At 40.6% G+C, this 19,611-nt stretch overlaps 1 protein-coding gene across 4 annotated transcripts in view; it reads left to right on the plus strand.

The window, feature by feature from the left end:
* Positions 1–19,611, plus strand: part of LOC117477710 (A-kinase anchor protein 9-like) — a 59,461-nt gene that overhangs the window by 10,094 nt on the left and 29,756 nt on the right. For 3 of the 4 annotated variants that reach the window (XM_034124429.1, XM_034124430.1, XM_034124433.1), the window contains exons 3-20: positions 1,324–1,368; positions 1,877–1,939; positions 3,516–3,656; positions 3,951–4,106; positions 4,262–4,396; positions 4,508–7,543; positions 9,008–9,088; positions 10,485–10,629; positions 10,816–10,886; positions 10,987–11,107; positions 11,332–11,429; positions 11,878–11,983; positions 12,638–12,875; positions 14,584–14,635; positions 15,509–15,829; positions 16,454–16,729; positions 18,814–18,938; positions 19,184–19,395. In XM_034124429.1, the coding sequence (XP_033980320.1) occupies positions 1,324–1,368; positions 1,877–1,939; positions 3,516–3,656; positions 3,951–4,106; positions 4,262–4,396; positions 4,508–7,543; positions 9,008–9,088; positions 10,485–10,629; positions 10,816–10,886; positions 10,987–11,107; positions 11,332–11,429; positions 11,878–11,983; positions 12,638–12,875; positions 14,584–14,635; positions 15,509–15,829; positions 16,454–16,729; positions 18,814–18,938; positions 19,184–19,395 (5,422 nt within the window). The remainder of the gene's footprint in view (positions 1–1,323; positions 1,369–1,876; positions 1,940–3,515; positions 3,657–3,950; positions 4,107–4,261; positions 4,397–4,507; positions 7,544–9,007; positions 9,089–10,484; positions 10,630–10,815; positions 10,887–10,986; positions 11,108–11,331; positions 11,430–11,877; positions 11,984–12,637; positions 12,876–14,583; positions 14,636–15,508; positions 15,830–16,453; positions 16,730–18,813; positions 18,939–19,183; positions 19,396–19,611) is intronic. The other variant, XM_034124431.1, reaches the window with a different exon arrangement.

Consider the following 19,611-nt stretch of genomic DNA (forward strand, 5'->3'; position numbering starts at 1 on the left):
TACCGTGTCTCATGCAAGCCAAGCCCGCTTTCATAATGCAACAAATGGTCAGTCAGTCTAATATTCTTTGTCGACATCGAAAGCTTTTAAGAGCATAGTTATTATTTGGTCTGTAAGCTTTACAAACATACCTGACCTTATAACCTGCAACACATTTCATTCAGTAGTCTCAACAATGGCTCTGATAAATACATATTTAATTGGAAATAAGCTATTCAAAAACAGTTTAGAAAAAAATGTGCACATATCTGAGGGCTCTTACACTTTTTCCTCTCAGTCTCTTTTATCACCGCTGTGCAGCCGCTCTGGACCCGCTGTACACTTGATGCGGTACATGCCCACTAAACTTCCAGTTGCCATGGAAACAAACAATTGCCTTTAAACAGGATGAGATGCGTCGGCCTGTGCGACCAATTCCTGTGGCCTTGCAACACTTTTTCTACAGACCTTAAGGTTAATTTAATCTATGAATGATGTGTTGCACAGAACGTTTTTTTTACCTTGGAATCGACCCACAATCCTCTCTGTTATAAAAGGCTGTGGAACATAGAGCACTGAGATGTATTATGTAACACTAACAACTTAACAGACTGAGCCATACACACAGTGGGGTCTGTGTGAAATGCTTTATGCCTTTTTACATCGGTCTGATCCCAGACTAACAGGTTCGAGGTTTGTCAGTGACGCTGCTTTCTGTCAGCAGGAAGCGGTTGCTGTGGAAACATAACAACATCAAAGTCTTTCACAGCTCAAGTAATTACAAATATAAGTGTGCTGAGTGTTGAGTCAGAGAGGACGCCTTAGACAGCGGCAAGGAAGCTTCACGCTCTCGTTCAATGAGCTTTTGACATTGTGTTCACGTGTTCTGTTCTCCGTGCACGTTTCTCTACGATCTCTAAGATCTCCAATCAATTCCAAGTAAAACTCTCCCTTTCTCCGCTCGTGGATATGTGTTAATGCTGAGTGCCCACAGAAATAGGACATCATGCAGGCAGTGTTTATCAAACTGTTCAGATTTAACATTTTATCATGTGTGTTTTGTGGAAGATTTCTTGAAACTGTAATCACTACATAGTCCGGTTTTAATTTCACAATAAAATATTACACATATTTAAAACGTTTACTGTTTATTTGACTTTGTTTATGCTCAATTGTGAATGCTTTGTCTGTCATTTACTACTACTGCTTAAGTTTCCTGTGAACAGATTGAAATCACTTTTACGTGGCTCGTATTTTATTATTTTATTCAACATTTATCATTACTATTTGTTCGTTTTTTAAAATTCAGTACTGATTATATTGTCTTTATCTCCTCTGTTGCAGCCGGAGAGTGAAGTGTCCACGACGGCCGAAGATTATTCTTCAGAGGTGAGAGGACCGTTCTGAAAAAATGTATCATCATACCGTGAGACAAACCCCCCCCCCCCTTAACTTCAAATTAGGGCTGGGGGATCATTTGATATGATATTTGAGTGTCTTTTTAACCTCCTTCACAATACCTGCTGTTGTTGATTTTGTGGAAGTTCATATTTGTACAGCTTATTAGCCAGGTAGACCTTTGTTGAATACTGTAGTCTTCCAGTACACATCCACACATTCAGACTACTAGGTAGGTTATAACATATCCCATGCTGGTATGCCTTTGGTGGATAAATCACAGAAATCCAACCACAGACCCAGCCACTTATATTCCAGAAAATAGGTGAAACGTTTTCCCTTCTGGTACTTCTATAAACTATTGTAAAAAATGAAGAACATCTTAAGAGCATCTGTAATCAAAGACAATTCTTAATTCCAATTAAGACTTTGGAAACAATGTGGACTTGTCCGTCACAGCTCCTATACCTTAAAGGCTGACAGCGTTGTGAATTAACAGGTGAATGGGTGCCATGAGGAGATGACAGAGAGCCTAATGATGTCTTCGAAGGATTTTGTCTGGGTACAGTAATCTGATCAAGCAGCTCTTTTGGCTCGGCTTTCGGCTGCTGGATGTAACTGTCTGTTTGCTTACACTTTAGTCCTCTGCAAGATTTCCTATAACCCACTAACCAAGCCTGTTTACTGCTGTACTCACTAAACCATAACCTTATGTGTGATAAGAATTTGCAAGCTGTATCGTAGGGAAGAGAAGTAAAAAATCTTCCTATGTTATGAATGACAATTTTTAAAGCACTAATGGCTGAGCAGTTTAGGATCGAACAGGGCAGTGTGACATTTTAGAAGTGTAAATTATTTGTGAAAACTGGAGGACAGTGAAATGGAAGAAGAGATGAAAAAAGGACTGTGAAGAGTTTGAAGGAGAGAGCACATGGGGGGGGGGGGGGTTTATAAAGAGCTGCTCTCTTTAGATACACTGATGGTATACTTGAACAGGGGAGGGACACCAAGGAGGTGCTAATCAATAAAGGTGGGATGGTTGGGGAGCAAAATGACATGCCAGCTGCAGTTTGAATTACACTGACATGTTAAGAAAGATAATAATGTCAGAAGTTATTTATAAACTGAACTATTCTTATAATATAAAAGTGTTACCATAACTTCATATGTTTCATTGAAATATGCAAAATGAAACCCATATTGATCCACTCTTTAGGAACATTGTAACTGTGTCTTAGTGAGGATTTTGACTTGTGTGTTTTGCTATAAATAATCTAAAATCCAATCCTCTCTGTATGAGGGCTGCAGCATTTATCTCTATTGTTGCATATTCTATCACATATTGTGAATTGTATATATTCGATATGCTTAGTGTTTCTTGACTGTCCCTAAAGACACTGTGTCTTAAACATGAAGTCCATCATCACAGGACTACAGTTCCCTTGATGTTTAGCCACACAAGTGTTCTGTGTTAAGGCTGATCAAGTCACCCTAACTTTTGGTACTGCTGCATGAATTAGCTTTTCTTGCCTTCAAGAAGGTCTCTGTCTGAAAGCTCACTTAAAAAAATATTTTTGCACAGATTTCACAGTGCAAATGTATTTCATATTTTTCATTACGTCTGATAGTCTTTAGCTCCAACACCAAAACAGCCAAACCTGATACCAGGTGAGCGGCGCTGTTTTTTTTATCCTCAAAATTATTCAAATGAAATCACTTGGTGTGGGATGAGACATTTAATTACTGCTTAAATGATAAGTATTCAGCACCAATGCAAATGCCTTTCGATTTTAAATTGAAAGTGTGATAACTTTGCTAAACCTACGACATCTCTTGTTTTTTTTAAACAGTATAATGTGCAATTTCAGATATTTAGTTGAATTGTTTTTCTTGCAGGCCTTAACTCACGCTTATAGTACTAACAAAGACTTTGCCTAAACTGCCTTGGGTTATTGGAGATGCATTTTGATCCGTATCTGTAAAGCAATCCTTAGCAGAGAAAACCATTAACACATTTATTGCACTTTCATGTGGCTCTTGTAACTAACTGCTGTTGCTTTACGGTGGCGAATAATTGCTAAGCTCATTCCTAATGGCTTTACCAAAACCCTGTAAAAAGAGCACATTTTCCTACTCAGGAGGAGGTGGAGCCCCTGCGACAGGTGACAAAGGGAGGAACGATGGAAGAGGAACTAGCCGCAAAGACCCAGGCAGTGGAGGAGCTGAGTCGAGAGCTTGAAGATATCAGATCTGCCTTTGGCACAGAGGGAATACAGCAGGTACATTCATTACCCGTCGTTGTTGTTGTGAAAATCAACGAGTATTTTCACACGAACACATCTTGCATTTGGTTTTGAATAACAAATGGTCACCTGTCATCCATTTCCAATTATTTGTCATACTGCAATTCCATCTGTAGCTCTCACTGTCTACAATTAAATGGCGAGAACTTGTTTATTCCTCCATCAGAAAGCCCAGAAGGTTTTTTCTGATGCTTAATCCTTTCTCTGCTCGGTAGCATCGTGAAAGCTGTCTGTAAAGTGATTTTACTCAGTTGCATTTTACCTTTCTAGCTTCAGGACTTTGAGGCGGCTCTGAAGCAGCGAGATGGCATCATCACGCAGCTCACAGCTAACCTCCAGCAGGCTCGTGAGGAGAAAGACGAGACCATGAAAGAATTCCTGGAACTGACGGAGCAAAGCCAAAAACTACATATTCAGTTCCAGCAGGTGGGAATGTTTTAAGTATAAACTACTATGTTATATTCGCTATTCAGTCCTATATTCCCTAGCCACTACATGTCATTACACTATTATTATTTTTGTTCTACTCCTTGTAGTCCATGTTTTCATTGAAAACAAATTTGTTTGTGGGAAAATCTCAGCTTCAGGCGGGCGAGACTCTGAGGAACACGAGCCACAGCAGCACAGCAGCTGATCTTCTGCAGGCCAGGCAGCAGCTCATGCAATACCAGCCACAGCTGGAGGAGCTCCAGCTCAAACTCAGAGAGATGAAGACGGTAAGATGCCTAATGTGAAGCTGCAGCCATCTTTTAGACATGTAAATCCAAGTGGTTACACAGTATGTTCTCCAGGTTGCCCCTGCTTAAATGAGATTTTTTTCTTTGCAGTTGGGGAGAAGATCAGAAGAATCATTCATACAAAGAATAAATGAAAAGGACCTGCTTATTGCTGAACAAGACAAAGTTATTATGAGTCAGGAGCAGTCGCTGACAGAGATAAGGACGGTAGAGAAGTCTTTTGCACAAACGCTGAAAGAGAAAACTGAATTAACGGCAATAATCACAGAGCAGGAGCGGTCATTGACCCTGCTCAGAGAGGAGCTTGTTCATGTGGCACGGACTACTGATGACAATATTATAGGCCCTTCAGAGAAAGACCTGATCATAGCAGAGCACGAGCGAGTCATTTCCGAACGCGACTACTCTCTCACCCAGCTCGAGGATGAGCTCGAGTCCTCTGAAAAACATCTGTGTGACCTCAAACAGCGAATGGCTGCAAAAGAGGCAGAGTTTGAAAGATGCATGGATGAGCTGGAGAACAACAAGGCAGGCTTAGAAAGCTGTAAAAGCGAAATAGAAAGATGTCAATTAGAATGGGAGAAAGACCGTGTGGAGTTAGAAAGCTGTAAAAGCGAAATGGAGGGATGTAAATTAGACTGGGAGAAAGATCGGATTGAGTTAGAAAGCTGTAAAAGCGAAATGGAGGGATGTAAATTAGACTGGGAGAAAGATCGGATTGAGTTAGAAAGCTGTAAAAGCGAAATGGAGGGATGTAAATTAGACTGGGAGAAAGATCGGATTGAGTTAGAAAGCTTTAAGGGTGAACTTGCAACCTCCAGACAGAAAGAGCGAATGTCATCTAACGAAATAATGCAGCTCATGGGCACAGTGGAGGATCTGCAGAAGCGTAATCACCGAGGTAGCCTGTCGGAGGGTGACACAATCCAACAAATGCAGGAAGAGAATGCGAGGAACCTCGACATTCTCAGGGCAGAGTTGGATGAGATGTACGGCGAGCAAATAGTCCAGATGAAGCAGGCGGTTCATTTGCAGCATGCAGCGAAAGTGGAGCAAATGGTCGAGCAACATCGTGCTGAGCTGGAGCTTCTGAAATCTCAACAGCTGTCTCAAAGCTCCACTGTTAGCATTGAGGTGGAAACACTCAATGCTAAGACTAGTGAGCTTCAAGAGACATTACAGCAATCCCAAGCAATGCAAGACAACGTCAGACATGAGCTAAGCCAAGTCACCCAAGAGAAGTTCAACCTGCAGGCCAAGGTGGACGGTCTCCTCCGAGATCTACGTTCTGCTAAAGAACAAGTGGAGCAGGTCTCCAAAAGCCTTATCTCTCAGGAAAGCCATCCAGGTGAACTGCAGCGCCTCCAGGAACAAATCGACAATCTTAACCGCGAACTGGATGCTGCTCAGGAAGCGGCTGAGGAAGCAGAAATAAAACATGAATCGGAAACAACCAATTACAAAATCAAGTTGGATATGCTGGAGAGAGAGAAAGTTGCTGTGCTGGACCGCATGGCCGAGTCACAGGAGTCGGAGCTGGAGCGACTGAGGACTCAGCTTCTGTTCAGCCATGAGGAAGAGCTCACCATGCTTAAGGAGGATTTGCAAAGGGAGGGCTTCCTAAACACGGAGAACCTTCTCAACGAAGCTGCTATCAAACACGAGAAAGCACTGGACGACCTGCGCAAGGGTTATGAAGAAGAACTGCATCTGTTACGACGAGAGAGGTCAAGTTTTGCCACAGAGCGGGATGAGCTTTTCCACCAAATCCTTGGACTGAAGGAAGATCTGAAGATGGCTTTGCACAGCTCCAAAGCAGACAAGCTTGTCCAGCAGCTTCAAGAACTTCAGGTAGAGATCGAGGAGCTGAGAAAGGGAGGAGAAGAACGAGTTCGTATGGGAAATGAAATTCAGTCATTGCTAAAGAAAACCGAGCTGCTTGAAAACCAAACGAGAGGAAAGGAACGTTGTTGGGAAAACAAATGGAAAGATCAGGAATCGGAAAAAGAGACATTGACAGAATCTAATCACACTTTGAAAGAAGAGTGTGACTCCAAACATCTGACAATTGAGACACTCACAGCAGAGAATAATCAAAAACAGCAACAAGTAGTTCAGTTTACTGAGGAAATTGAAAAACAGAGGACGACTTTCTCTTTTGCCGAGAAGAATTTTGAGGTAAACTATCAGGAGCTGAAGGAGGAGTACACATGTCTGATTGAAGCGAAAACGCAGCTAGAAGAGAGGACTCTGAAGGAGACACTTGAGTTTGAGGCTAAAATCTCCAGCCTTCAGTCACAGATTGGCGAGCTGAAGGAGAGCAGCAGCAAAAGGGGCGCAGCGAATACAGATAGATGGGAACAAGCTGTAATAGAGAAAGATACTACTGAGTTAATGGAGAAGCTTAATGTTACTTTGAGTGAGAAGGAGAGCCTGGCTGCAAGGCTTTCCGAAGTGACAGAGAAACTGATGTTTACAGCGAGCAAAGTGACACAGCTGGAGAAAGATCTGCTCAAAGTAAGACAAGAAAATGTGAAAGTCATTGCGCAGAGTGAAAACCTGGGGAAAGAGCTAGAAAAGAGAAAGGAAATGATAAGAAAGCAAACAAGGGGGCAGGGAAAAGCTAAGCTCCAGCGTGCAGGACAAGCTGATGAGCCAGTGTCTTCTGAGGATCATCACCTTAAGATTCAATCTATGCAAGAAGAGATGAAAGCTCTTCAGTCTCTCTTACGGGCAGCTGAATCCGAGAGAGACGGCGTCAAACCGACCTTTGAGATCCAGAACCTTTCACTTGCTCCTTCTCCAGCAGCGGTCCAGTCAGTAGGGGAGGGACCTGTTGCGGGACCATCCTTGCCGCTGAAGCCCACCGCCTCAGGGTCAAACAGGCGCAAGAGACGGCAGAAGTCGAAGCAGGAGCGCAAACTGGGAAGCGCCGGCACAGACTGCAGAGAAGAAAAGCAAAGGGAGGGGGAGGAGGAGGCAGTGCTGGAGGAAGAGGGAGCAACAAGTGCTGCAGAGCAGGAGATGCAGCCTCAAATGGAGAGCCAGGTTGTGCCATGTTCACGAGAGAGGGCCGGTAAAGAGGACTCCACTGACGGACATCAGGGAGACGGAGGCACCACACGGGTAAGCACGCACTCAAATGCTTCCACTGCAACGCTGCCTTCTTCTAAATGACATGTTTGAGTGAGGGGTTAAAAGGCTTTTCAGAAACTGAGCTCTACAAAGGATGAATAGTTCAAACTGATATCACATTCACAATTAATGCTGTGATATTTCATCAAAGATGTGGGAATAGCATTCATAGCCATATAAATCTCTCACAAAAAGAGAGTATGACTGAGGGGTTTCAGCTCGGACATGTTTTCTCTCCAGTGACTAACGGTCATGATTGCATACTGCCTGAGTGTCTGCAGCCTTGCTCTCCTAGGTAGCATTCAGCAGCACAGTCATACTGTGGTGTTAAAGATAGCCTTATGTTTTTAAGTTCATGCAAACCATTCGGAGACCTTTTGTTGTGTGCAACTGTGGGAAGAATAATGGAGAAGAAAAACATGCGCACACATTTCAGCCTGCACACAACAGTGCCAAGACTTCATCGATATTCTGCTCATTTCTACTTTGAAAGGAACACTATACAATATTTGTAATCCTTCGATTCGGCTTCTCCTCAAACTGAATATTATGTTGCTTTCGAAAAAGATCTGAAAACCAAACAAAAGAAAACGGTCACCCTCGGTATTCGGCGTTACATTATTTGACATTGAAAAAAATATGTACATTGTAGTTTCTTTCCGTCCTGCAGGGAGTGAAAGGTTTTGAGGTGAGAATTGATTTTTACCTCCGTCACTTCTGTGTCAGTGTCACTTCAAGATGTGTCTCATTTACACCAGACAAAAGGATACAGTACAGTGTCGGTCTGCCATTTCATGTGTTTCATATTGTTTTTATCACCTGTAACATTGCAAATGGTCCAGACATTTAATTTCTACGTATCATTTGAATGAAATGCATAACGTAATGGCTGTAAAATAAAGACATTTGGCAGTAGCTATCCTCAGTTAGTTGTCAGTTTCCAATTAAGTCTTTAAAACTAGTTGTAATTGTTGCCTCTAATGCTTAATGCAATGTGGAAATTACATTTTATTCACCAGACTATTGTGTGATAATGAACACCATTTTTAACACCGGCAGGGCAATAGTTTCCAAATAAACGAAGGTTCCAGACACAAATTATCATTTATAAAGTGCTTTGTTTTCAAATATGGGAATTAATTTTACTTTTCATTATCAATGCAATCAAAAAGGGGACTTATTTTTTTAATGAGGATTTGTGTTCACGCAAACATACACAGATTAACTTTAAAAGCAGTTATTATACTTGATAAACATTACTCCTAATATGTGAATGCGATGTAGAGTTCTATACATATACTGGATCATTCGATTATACAATGATTTCTTTATTTTCTGCTCCCCCTCAGGAAGTGTTTCATCGCAGTGCACCTTGACATCATCAATGTCATTTTTGTCTGCATTTTTTTTGAGGATATAATGTAACAGTGTATTTCCTTCTGCTTGCTTGTGTAGGTGAGCAGACATGGGACGGGTCAGCACACGGAGCCTGATGCGTGTCAGGAAGCAGAGGAAGAACAAGAGACTACTGAGCATGTAAATGTCACCTAAACTCACATCCTGCCCTTTGCTTGTCACTGTCCCTTTGAAACATCATACCGTTTGGTGTAAAGGTCAATAAAAAGGTTTTCTTACAGCACACACTCGAGGGCTTCACGCAAGCACATTTTATTGATCTTATCCTAAAAATCTCCTACTTAATATTTGCTAAAGTTGAACTTTAGACAAGAATAAAACAAATGTAGCTATGTAAGAAGCAGCATTAGACGATTTGAAGCAACTAAGTGTTATCAGAGCAGAGACCTGAATATTAATATTTTTGACAATAAAATAATAAAACATTTCTGAATCAAAGCAGTCAGTGATGAAACTCAGTCTGGTGTATGGAGGGTGAACCTTGACAGCGCCCTGAGGCAGCTGTCTCTGTGAGAGATTCCCTGGCAACAACTTTGTCGTGCCAAAATATGACAATTAAGTCTAACTAATTTGGGAAACAGAAATATCAATTTTGCCTTAAGTGTATTTTAATAACATATTTTATTAAAGGTTATTTATGTGATACGCAGTCAAAAGTCATTCAAATAAGGGCACTATAATTATGTAAATATGAGTGTTTACCCTGTAGATAGAGGCATACATAAGTACTAAACAACACCAATTTGTACAAGTGGCTCTTGCAGGAGCTTTTGCAGGTTATAGTGATTTCCTCTCTCTAGTTATATTTCATTTTTAAATGTTCTCCAAAGTGGCTGTGTTTTTGTGTAGCAGCGGCACATCATAATGCAGCTGCAGTCTGTGAGGCGCCGAGCGTCTCTTCTCTGCCAGTTTTAAGCAGCAACATCAGAGCTGTTGCCGGTTTGAAAAGGACTCTCACCACTTCAGTGTCAGATGTAGCACGGATGGGGAGATTGTATCATGACAAAGCGTTGTAAATACAGCCTAATTAAAATGTAGAGTGCACTTTACAAAAAGCATCCGACATCAAAGGTAACAGAATCACAATTTCATAATTGTAACCCTAATGAATTTGTGCTAAGGCATAATTAGAGGAAGAGGCCTCGCTGTTTGCCTTTTGTTCCCGGTTACAGAAGGGATAATAGCCGACCTCTCATCCCGAACACAGATGGCTCGTGCTGCTGCTCTGTCATAAAAATAGGATTGTTGAAGTTGGAATTGTGTTAATTAATCATATAACTCCACTAATATAGCACACTGCAAAATGTAATTAGTAATGAATTATAAATGATATCTATATTTAGCTTTTTACAAATTGTGTGTAATGTTCCAGGCATATTTTTCAAAAAGTGTCATTTTTTTATCTACTAAAACAGTTAGAGGAATAAAAAAACAAGCACTGGAATATGACAAAATGTATGTAGAAAAAAGGCATGTTCCTCTGTGTGTTAATGTGATGATGTCTTCCTGTGTTCAGGGGGAGTGCCGGCTGCAGATGGAGGCCCAGCGCCTCAGCCTGTCTCAGATCCACGCCGCGCAGATCGAGCTGCAGCAGGAGGACTCGGAGCACCGCACACACACTCTGGAGCTGAAACTGCAGAACCTGAGAGATAATGGAGAGGGTGAGCAGACGTGTAGACGGTCTCTTTTGTGTGTGTTTGTGTTTGTGGCAAGGCAGTGCTTTTGATTTATCATTCACGATGGATCAGCACAGGTGGATCTATAATTGTTTGTGTACTGTGTGTGTTGTTAGGCTGTGTGTGAACCGTATAAACAATTTAAATGTAAATATTCTATGTTTTTTCCAGATGAGCCAAAGATCTTTAAATACCACAGCATGTTACAAGCTGTGTCAGAAGAATGCAGTGAGATCATTCAGGTAATTTCTTTTGTAGATCTATTGTTTTGTGAATAAATGTTATTATTATGTGTTGCCAGGTTACCACAGCTGTTCACCTTTTTGTCTGTTCTGTGTTCAGAGTTTTGGGAAGATGTTTGGTGAAGAGGTTTTGGAGAGTGTTGCTACAGAAAGCCAGACGCCCTCTTCAGTGGAAAGACCGGAAACTAGTGAATCCACCTCCGTTGTTCAGGAGGCCAGAGGTAATTTTTCTCTTAAAGAAGTACAATTATAAAGTACTTGAGATAATACAACACAATATTGTGCATTGTGGAATATTAAGTTGGCTCTATACCTACCAAGTGCTTTAAATTCATCTGTTTAATAAAACCATATTATAAATCATCCAATTCCTTAATTAAAATATGTGAAATGTTATCTAGTCTTTAAAAATAAACATTGTTTTAAATGGCTTTGTCTTCTATAGAGCTCTACAGAGGTCTTCAGCAGGCGAGGGAGAGGATTGAGCAGGAGCATCATCGACTGTCACAGCTCCAGGATCAGCTGAGAGCTGAAGGGAACAAGGTAACAACACACATCTTCCTGAAGTCATAAACTGTGCCCCAATACGAAAATACAGCCTTATGCTTTGCAGGTTTTTAGTATGTTGATTTTCTCTGAGATTAGCAAAACAAAGTATTCTCAAAGATACGCCATTTTATGCCATTGCTTGATTTTTGAGATTTTTGAGATTTTTCCCAATACATTGCAAAATGAAATGGGGCTGCGATTTTTTAATGTTTGGATTACACTCAAACAGTTTCTGTTTATTTATGAATTGTAATTGGCAGTGAGATTCAAAAGAAGCAGTTTGATCTGCACATATTGATTCATGTATTGTACTGTATTACTTCCTATCTGTATATAAAAAGATAACTATATATGTGATTGGCACACATTGTAAACACGTTTGAGGAACATGGATGGTAACAGCGCTATCAGAAACACACTAACATCTCTGCCGGTCTCCTAGATGACGGGGCTTCAAGTGGCATATGATGAACTGAAGAGCAGCAGCGAGAAGCAGATCTCTGACCTTCGTGGGCAAGTTTCCAGCTCAAGCCCCTCCACAAAGAAAGGTAAACATAGACTTATCCTCTGTAGCGGAAAAGGAAAAGCAAGCATGTCACGCTCTAATGTCAGGTCACTTGAGTCCCAACACAGATGTGAAAAAAAGAGCTTCATTACAAAAAAACAGGCACAATTATGTAGCAAAACACAGACTATTTTCTATCATTTAAGCAAATCATAATTCATAATAACCTTAATTAAGGTTTTCATTACTAAACGATACTCGACCCTATCTGTTCAATACAATACACTTCTACCTAAGCACAGCTAGATAAATTAATTCCAGTTATATTTAGCGCCATTTTAAAGAGTTTCAAGCATGAATTGATGCTGATGATAATGAGTGAATAGCAGCTATTTGGGCCAGATTTCTAGTGGTATGAATTATCAAAGCGCCCAAGCCTCAATCTATATATTTTAATTAAAATGCTAACCTGATTTTCCTCTTCTTTCCAAAGAGGTGCACACTTTTTGTTGCATTGTGCCTTTTTATCCATTCACTTTGTATCACATTCTCTTATTTGTGACTACAGTGACCCATTTTTCCCAGAAAGAACATTAACGTTTCATCTAATTGATTTGAATCCTTTATGCTTTCCGGTTGAGGCGTACTGTAATAAACTTCACATTTCCTCCTCTCTCTCTCTCTCTCTCTCGCTCAGATCTGGAGGAGCGAGCTGGTGCAGCATCGACCTCCCTCACAGTACAGGAAGTGCAGAGGTTGAAGGCCGAGGAGCAGCAGAAGCAGCTCCAGCTGGAGGAGAGTCACAGACAGGAGCTGGAGCGTCTCCGAGCTCACTACCAGCAGCAGGCTGCGGAGAGCGAGGAGCGCTACGCCACCGAGCTCTTCATGCTGCAGCAGCGCCTGCAGGAGGTCTCCGGCACGCAGACACCCCACAGGTGAACACACTGGGAAAACACAATGCCAACACTGATACATTATTCTTATGTATTCAGACAAGGCAATGTTCATGTACAACAGTCACTCCTTGCATAGATAATGATACGTATTATTAAGAAATAAGTGTTAAACATAGGAAACCCTAATGGGGATTTGATATACAATGACTGCATTTGGGATGTTATTACAGAACAAGAGAATACACTTTTTAATAAGCTCAAGTATCTTGTCTTATGGAAGCCAATCTGAAGATTAATATAAAAGATCCAGTCATTATAAAGATAATTCTCAACATAATGAGACCTTCTCTAAATATTAACTTAATATCTCTAACATATAAAAGAACATTTCAGCCACTGCAAATGGCTTCCTGAGGCATGTGCTGTGTGGAAAACAAAATGAATGTGACTTTTTTAAGCAGACATCACTCAGTGTGTTGAATTATATGAGGTTTCTGAAGTACTTAAGCTCTACAAATAGAACTATAATCCTTTTAATAATAGGTCATAACTGTGACCAACGGGTAAATGCATAACTTTTATATTTCCAAACCAAACCATATTACTGTGGGTAAGCTCTTCCTCATGGATACAATGTACTGTAGCACAGGTGACCACACTGAAAACACAATTTCAACACTGATACATTATTTGTATGTATTCAGACAAGGCAATGTAAATGTACATCAGTCGCTACGTGCATAGATAATGATCCAGTACACATATTATTAAGAAATAAATGTTAAACATAGGAAACACTAATGGCAATTTCATATACAGTACGATGACTGAATTTGGGATGTTATTACAGAACAAGAGAATATACTTTTTTACTAAGCACAAGTATCTTGTCTTATGGAAGCCCATGTTTAATGCACAGCTGATATCTTATATATTTTCAAACGAAGCCACATAGATACAAAGAAGCAGTCCTGCAGTCGCCATGAAAACTGAGATGTTGCTGCCCTCCACTGTCTGATTTCAGATATGAAATCAGACAGTGGAGGGCAGGGACTTACTGCCATGTTGAAAGCTAATTATTTCTAAACAAACATAACAATGTGCAATTTAATCATTTACATTATTTGTAGTAAACAGTACATTATTTATGTAGTCAAGGGCACTGTATATGTAATGTCTAGAGCTCAAACAAATAATCAATGAGTTGTGAGAAAATCACTTTGCAACTATTATGATAATCCAGTAGAGATGTTCTCATTCATTTAAAAAAGAGAAAACCAAAACAGTGAACTGAACATCTTTTGGATTTTATAGTGTAGGTCACAACAAGGGATTTAAAGACGCCTGGACTCTAGGAAGCTATAATACAATTATAATAAGATTTTATAGTTTTGTTTCCATTGAGAAAATAATCAGCAGATTAATTACAAAATATTCATTACCGGCAATCCAAGTTCTGTAATCACTTCTGTTTCTTTTATATGTCATTTACATTTATATTTAATATTTGTTGTTGTTTTGGTTTTAAGCCCAATTTACAAAATGTGAGTCACACAGGAATATTTAGACCTAAATGTTTAATGGTAAAAATGTTTTTTTATGGGAACATTTAAAAAGTGTACATTTATATGTATATCTAAGCACTACTAGGCAATTAACTATAAAGAAAAATATCAGACTTTTTTTTTATTATCGAAGGTTGCAGATCAATGAATTTTGACTTCTTGTTTTTTCTTTTTGCCCTCAGTGCTCCAGACTTCAGCTCAGAGAGGATGGAGGAGCACGGAGATGAGCTAAAGGTTTGGTTTTTACATTTTGCCCTCATCTGAATCTCCCATGTCACATGCATCACATCTTACTACGAGCTGATAAGTGAACATGCATTAATTTAAGACGCTATGACAGTCATGCTGGGTGTGAGGGGGCAGTTGCTGCCTTTAGGCTGAAACATGCTCTAAATTCCCCAGCTATGTTCCAGAAGCAGGATCATGAGTGGCCCTATATCTTAACGATTTAAAGGGTTGTACGTTACATAACTTGCCGTTTTAGCGTATCACTCCTGAACCAATCCGACGTACTGTAGTCTCTGCTGCCGAATGAAAGGAGGACTCTGCTTTGCGCTCTATTTAAGCCATCTCTCTCGCTCACGTCACTCCAACTTCCATCGTGGTTTAGTTGGTCTTCCCTCTATCCAACCTCAAAGTTCCCACAGCTCGCGTGCCGCTGCAGAGATCAGTCACCAAGATAGGAGAAAAAAGATTGACGGAAGCACAGGAAGAGCGAGAGCAGGAGAGAAACTGAAAGAAATTGCGCATGATGCACTTTAAGACATTTGGATTGGAGATGTTAAGCCTGAGGCGAGTGCTAAACAGACAAAAAAGGGATTCATCACCAGACAGAGTGGTACTGTGTTTGGGGAAAATGTGGCTGCCTGAAATGGGATGCAAGACATCTCTTTATCTCGTTATCATCCTGGGGGGTAGAGAGAACAAAGCGGTGTTTTAATAGTGGTCTAAATGCGGGTGGGGTTAGCAACAGGGAAGAGGACACGTTTATTTCTGTATCAGCCTTTAGGGATCTTTTGCTGTTCATATTTTGTTATCTGCCTTTTTGTAACACACTGCAGCTGCTGCTATTAGCTTCTCTAACTTACTTTTCCTCACAATTCGCAGGACCTGTGTGAGGGGGAACTGTCGGAGGGAGGTGTGGAGCTGCGCTGGCCTGTCAGGTCTCCAGGCCTGACAGCACAGCTGCAGGCGCTGAGGAAAGCTCTCTACCACAAGTATGTCCAAGAAGTAGCAGCTCTCAAAGAGCAGCACAACAGAGAGCTGGAGAGACTGAGAGAAGAGAAAGACAAGGAGAGGAAAACAGAGGCGAGAGGAGGGAACGATTTCAACGGTATAAACGGAGCTGGGAGCTCCAGTGAGAGCCTCGGGGCGGCCGGGCTGGAAGACCGACAACACTGGGAGAGAGTGGAGGAGGAAGTAGCCAAGGTGAGTGACCATACATCTTGTATTACATAAAAGCCTAGTGTGTCTAGTCAGTTTGCAAAAAGCTTGTAGCAGATGACAATTGCATTACGTTTGATTGATAACAGTTGGGGTTTAGATGAGTAATAGATTAATCAATCATTGATTTACCAAAATAAACTGCCATGTTTTCCAGAAATGCCGACATTTTGCTGGTTTTATTTTTATATTATATATTTGGTTTGTTGATTTCAGTTCAGACAAAACAAAACATGATGTCAACAATGAACTCTCACTTTTGTCTGATGTTCTATAGACCTAAAAATGTGTCTATTAATGAAGGAGATAATCAACAATATAATCAATATTGGAAATGATTGTTAGCTGCAGCCCTAGACATATTTTTGTTTTGTTTATTTTAAATGTCATTTTTAAAAATAACATCAACCAATAAAAACATTTGTGTACATGAAGCGTTAAATATACATTAAGGATGACACGAGGAAGTCACAGGACTTAGTATTTTCATTGGTATGTAACATTTGATCCCAGAATAGTTAATAACACTGTATCAGCACTCCTACTGTAGATCTCTTTGTCTCTACATCAGAAAGAGTCCTAAGACCTCTCTCCATATTCTTCTGACAGGCCATAGTTCAGATGTCCGTGGAGTTTGCACAGAAGATTGAGCTGGCTCGAATCAACAAGCGTGCCTGCCAGAGGAGCGCCTCCATGCAGACGCAGTCCGCCACAGAGGAGGTGGAGGAGAACGAGGAGCAGATGACGGCCGGAGCTCCTCTCACCCCCGGAGCCTGGCTGGAGGAAGTGGAGAAGGAGAAACTGGAGAGAGAGCTGGAGGACAGGAATGCAGAGATCAGAAAATTAAAGGAGGCGCTGCGGAAAACTGAATCAGCAGCTGAGCAGGTCGGTGTCACTAACCGAGCTTTCACACACGCAATGTGTTGATTTACTGCCCACTGCCAGCCCATAATTAATAACCTCCATCTGATTTATTACTGCTGTGTGATTACTTTTTAGAGGCACTTTGTCGCAATGCAGGTGTTGCATTGATTACTCCATCATGGATTATATAAGCTTGAACTAACATAAATATTCTTATTAACTGCTTTTGTACCTGCTTGCGTTGAATTTGCGTTGATTAAATCATTGACTGAAGGTTACAATCTAAGTTTAATTTGTTATGAGCCGAGATAAAAGTGTGAAGCTCTGCAGCAACACGTGTAGAGCCAGATATTGTTGATATTTTGGTCTTCAGCACCTGTCTCAATGAGGTTTTGTGCTTTTATTGACCTTTTTAATTGAACCTTTTCACCTAGATTTTACACACACACACACACACACACGCACACGCACACGCACACGCACACACACACACACACACTTACCTTCTCTGTGAAAAGGGTACTACATCCTTATTCTTTAACTCTTCTAAACAGTAAACCTGTGATGTATTACTGATGAAATGAAACGATATGTATTTATACCGTTTTTTTTTAACAACCACTACCAAGATATGAGGAAAAATAGTTTATCTGTGTCAAACAATTTAAGTTATTTCACAGTATTCATATTTGTTTGTCCACTCCTGTAAATGAAGACATTCCACATTTTTGATTATAAACACTTAGTTTTCTTTCTGCTCTGCATGCACTGGTTTCCTCGAGTCGCTTTGGGATTCTTTTTGGGCTCATGCCTTGAAGAGCTATCCCAATGCCTGTTAGGCTTTCACGAACCATTTATTGCATGATTAAGCTTTAACTGTGTGATAGCAGTGGCTGTCGGGTTCACTGCTCTGTGTGAGCTGAGTTGCTCTAACTCACTCTCGGTGAGATTCAGTAAGGATCATTTAGTCAAAGAAAGTTCTTAAGCCTCAGTAATTGTCTCAGATTAGTTTAATGAGGAAAAGTCTCTGTATGTTCTTTGAAAACACTTGATTTAGATGTTTACCCACATTAATATGTTCCCCTCTCATTAATTTATCAATAAGATTAAGGTGAATTTTGTGGAGTCATGGAAAATAAAATGAACATTAATCTTTTCTTAAGACTACTCTAACATAAAGTAATGTGTAAATGTGTACAACAATTATGTTTAAGTATGACAAACCAAGCTAAGGAATTAGAATACAAGTTCTGAAACTAATCCTTGATTTTCTTTTTAGTTTTCTTTAATAAATATGGACAAACTAATTATTTGATGGTTAAACATGTCAATAGAGTACATTTAATCTTAAAAACTGTTAAAAAGCAAACATCAAATATAAACAATTAGCCTGTAAATGTATGTAATGAAGTTAGACTCAACATAAAGAAACATTTTAATAAATACAAATAAACTACAAATGTTTATATGAGGACTTTCATCCCAAGCGCCATCAATTGTTCTTAACTAAGATTTAGGCCAAACACACCAATTTATTTTGATTATTTGAGCTGTTAGCTTCTGTAAAGCCTGCTCGTTCTCATTATAAACAGTCAGTCTTCTCACAGTTATTAACCTCAATCCCTGTCTCAAACTTTGGTGTGTTGGGTCCTTTTTAATTTGATGTTTAAAAGGCCTGTTTAGAGGTATTTCATGTTTCTAATCTGTGAGTATCATTCACAAATTGCTCTCATGTAACTTAACTCTTAAGAAGGTGCTGGAGCTGCATTTCCGCTGATCTTTCAGAAGATGGAGCTATCGCCCCTGCTAGTCACTGTGCCTCAGGTGCACCTGTTGCCATAGCTGCACAAAGATAGTAGTGTTTCCTCTCGGCTCCAAGGGAGTTAGAAGTGCCCCTTTGTGTTTGTGTGTTTGTGTGTGTGCTTGTTAAAAGGCCAGTGTGTCTACATGCCCCGCGCTGCGCCTTATTTGAATGTGATTTTCCTAATGGCTGCACATACAGCCACACTGCCGTTCTCTGTCCAGAGTTTTCAGGAGTCTGTTTATCACAACGCAACTCCGTAATGATGGGGCTGCTGTCTGTGCTCTCTCTCCTGCCGGTCCAGGCCCTAAAGAAGAAAGAGGATGGACAAGAAGAAGCTGAGGAAGAGGAAGATTCAGGCTTTCCGGGAGTGAAGCAGGCTGGGGGAGGCAAGCTGTCCTCACAGGATGATGGAGAGTCCACTGAAAGGTAGTGATGGGAACTGTGTTCACATTCTTCCATTATTATAAAACTTAATGAACCGAGATGCTCCACAATGGAGAAACATTGTAAAGCTTTTTAACTGTGAGTTGGTCCTTTGTAATAATTGGTTGCATGTTTTTGCCTGTGTTTAAATAAACATTTGTCGTTAATTGCTAAGCTTTTAACCGACTGAAATTTAAAAGAATCTCTTCTACTGCCATTGTTTTTAATATAACTGTTTTTGCTTTCAGAATCGTCCTGCGTAAGGCCAATGAGAAACTCTGTCAGGTTCTGGTTGACGTCCTGAAGACCACGGCAGCAGCGGAGGAAACGATGGGCCTCCACATGCAGAGTCTGCATGAGGCTTCCAGCGGAGGGCAGCAGGCTGCACCCCCCCTCTCCACCACACAGAGAGAGACCTGGCAGAGAGTTAACACTGAGCCTGGCAGACCATACGCTGCAGGCAAGTAACATCAGGTCCATGGAATAGTTGAAATGATGGTGCTTATGTTTGGGCAGCAGACTCAACTGCTCATCCTCTCAAACATGTTGGTTCAGTAGTTAGTAGTTAGCTGGAAGGGAGATTTGTAAATTAGTAAACAAACAAAGGGAAAAGAAAAGTCCTAGGATAATGGTGAAGTGTGCGTTTACTACAGCACCTCAGTATCGGGATTTTAAA

Source organism: Trematomus bernacchii, unplaced genomic scaffold (genome assembly GCF_902827165.1).
Source record: "Trematomus bernacchii unplaced genomic scaffold, fTreBer1.1, whole genome shotgun sequence".
NCBI lineage: Eukaryota > Metazoa > Chordata > Actinopteri > Perciformes > Nototheniidae > Trematomus > Trematomus bernacchii.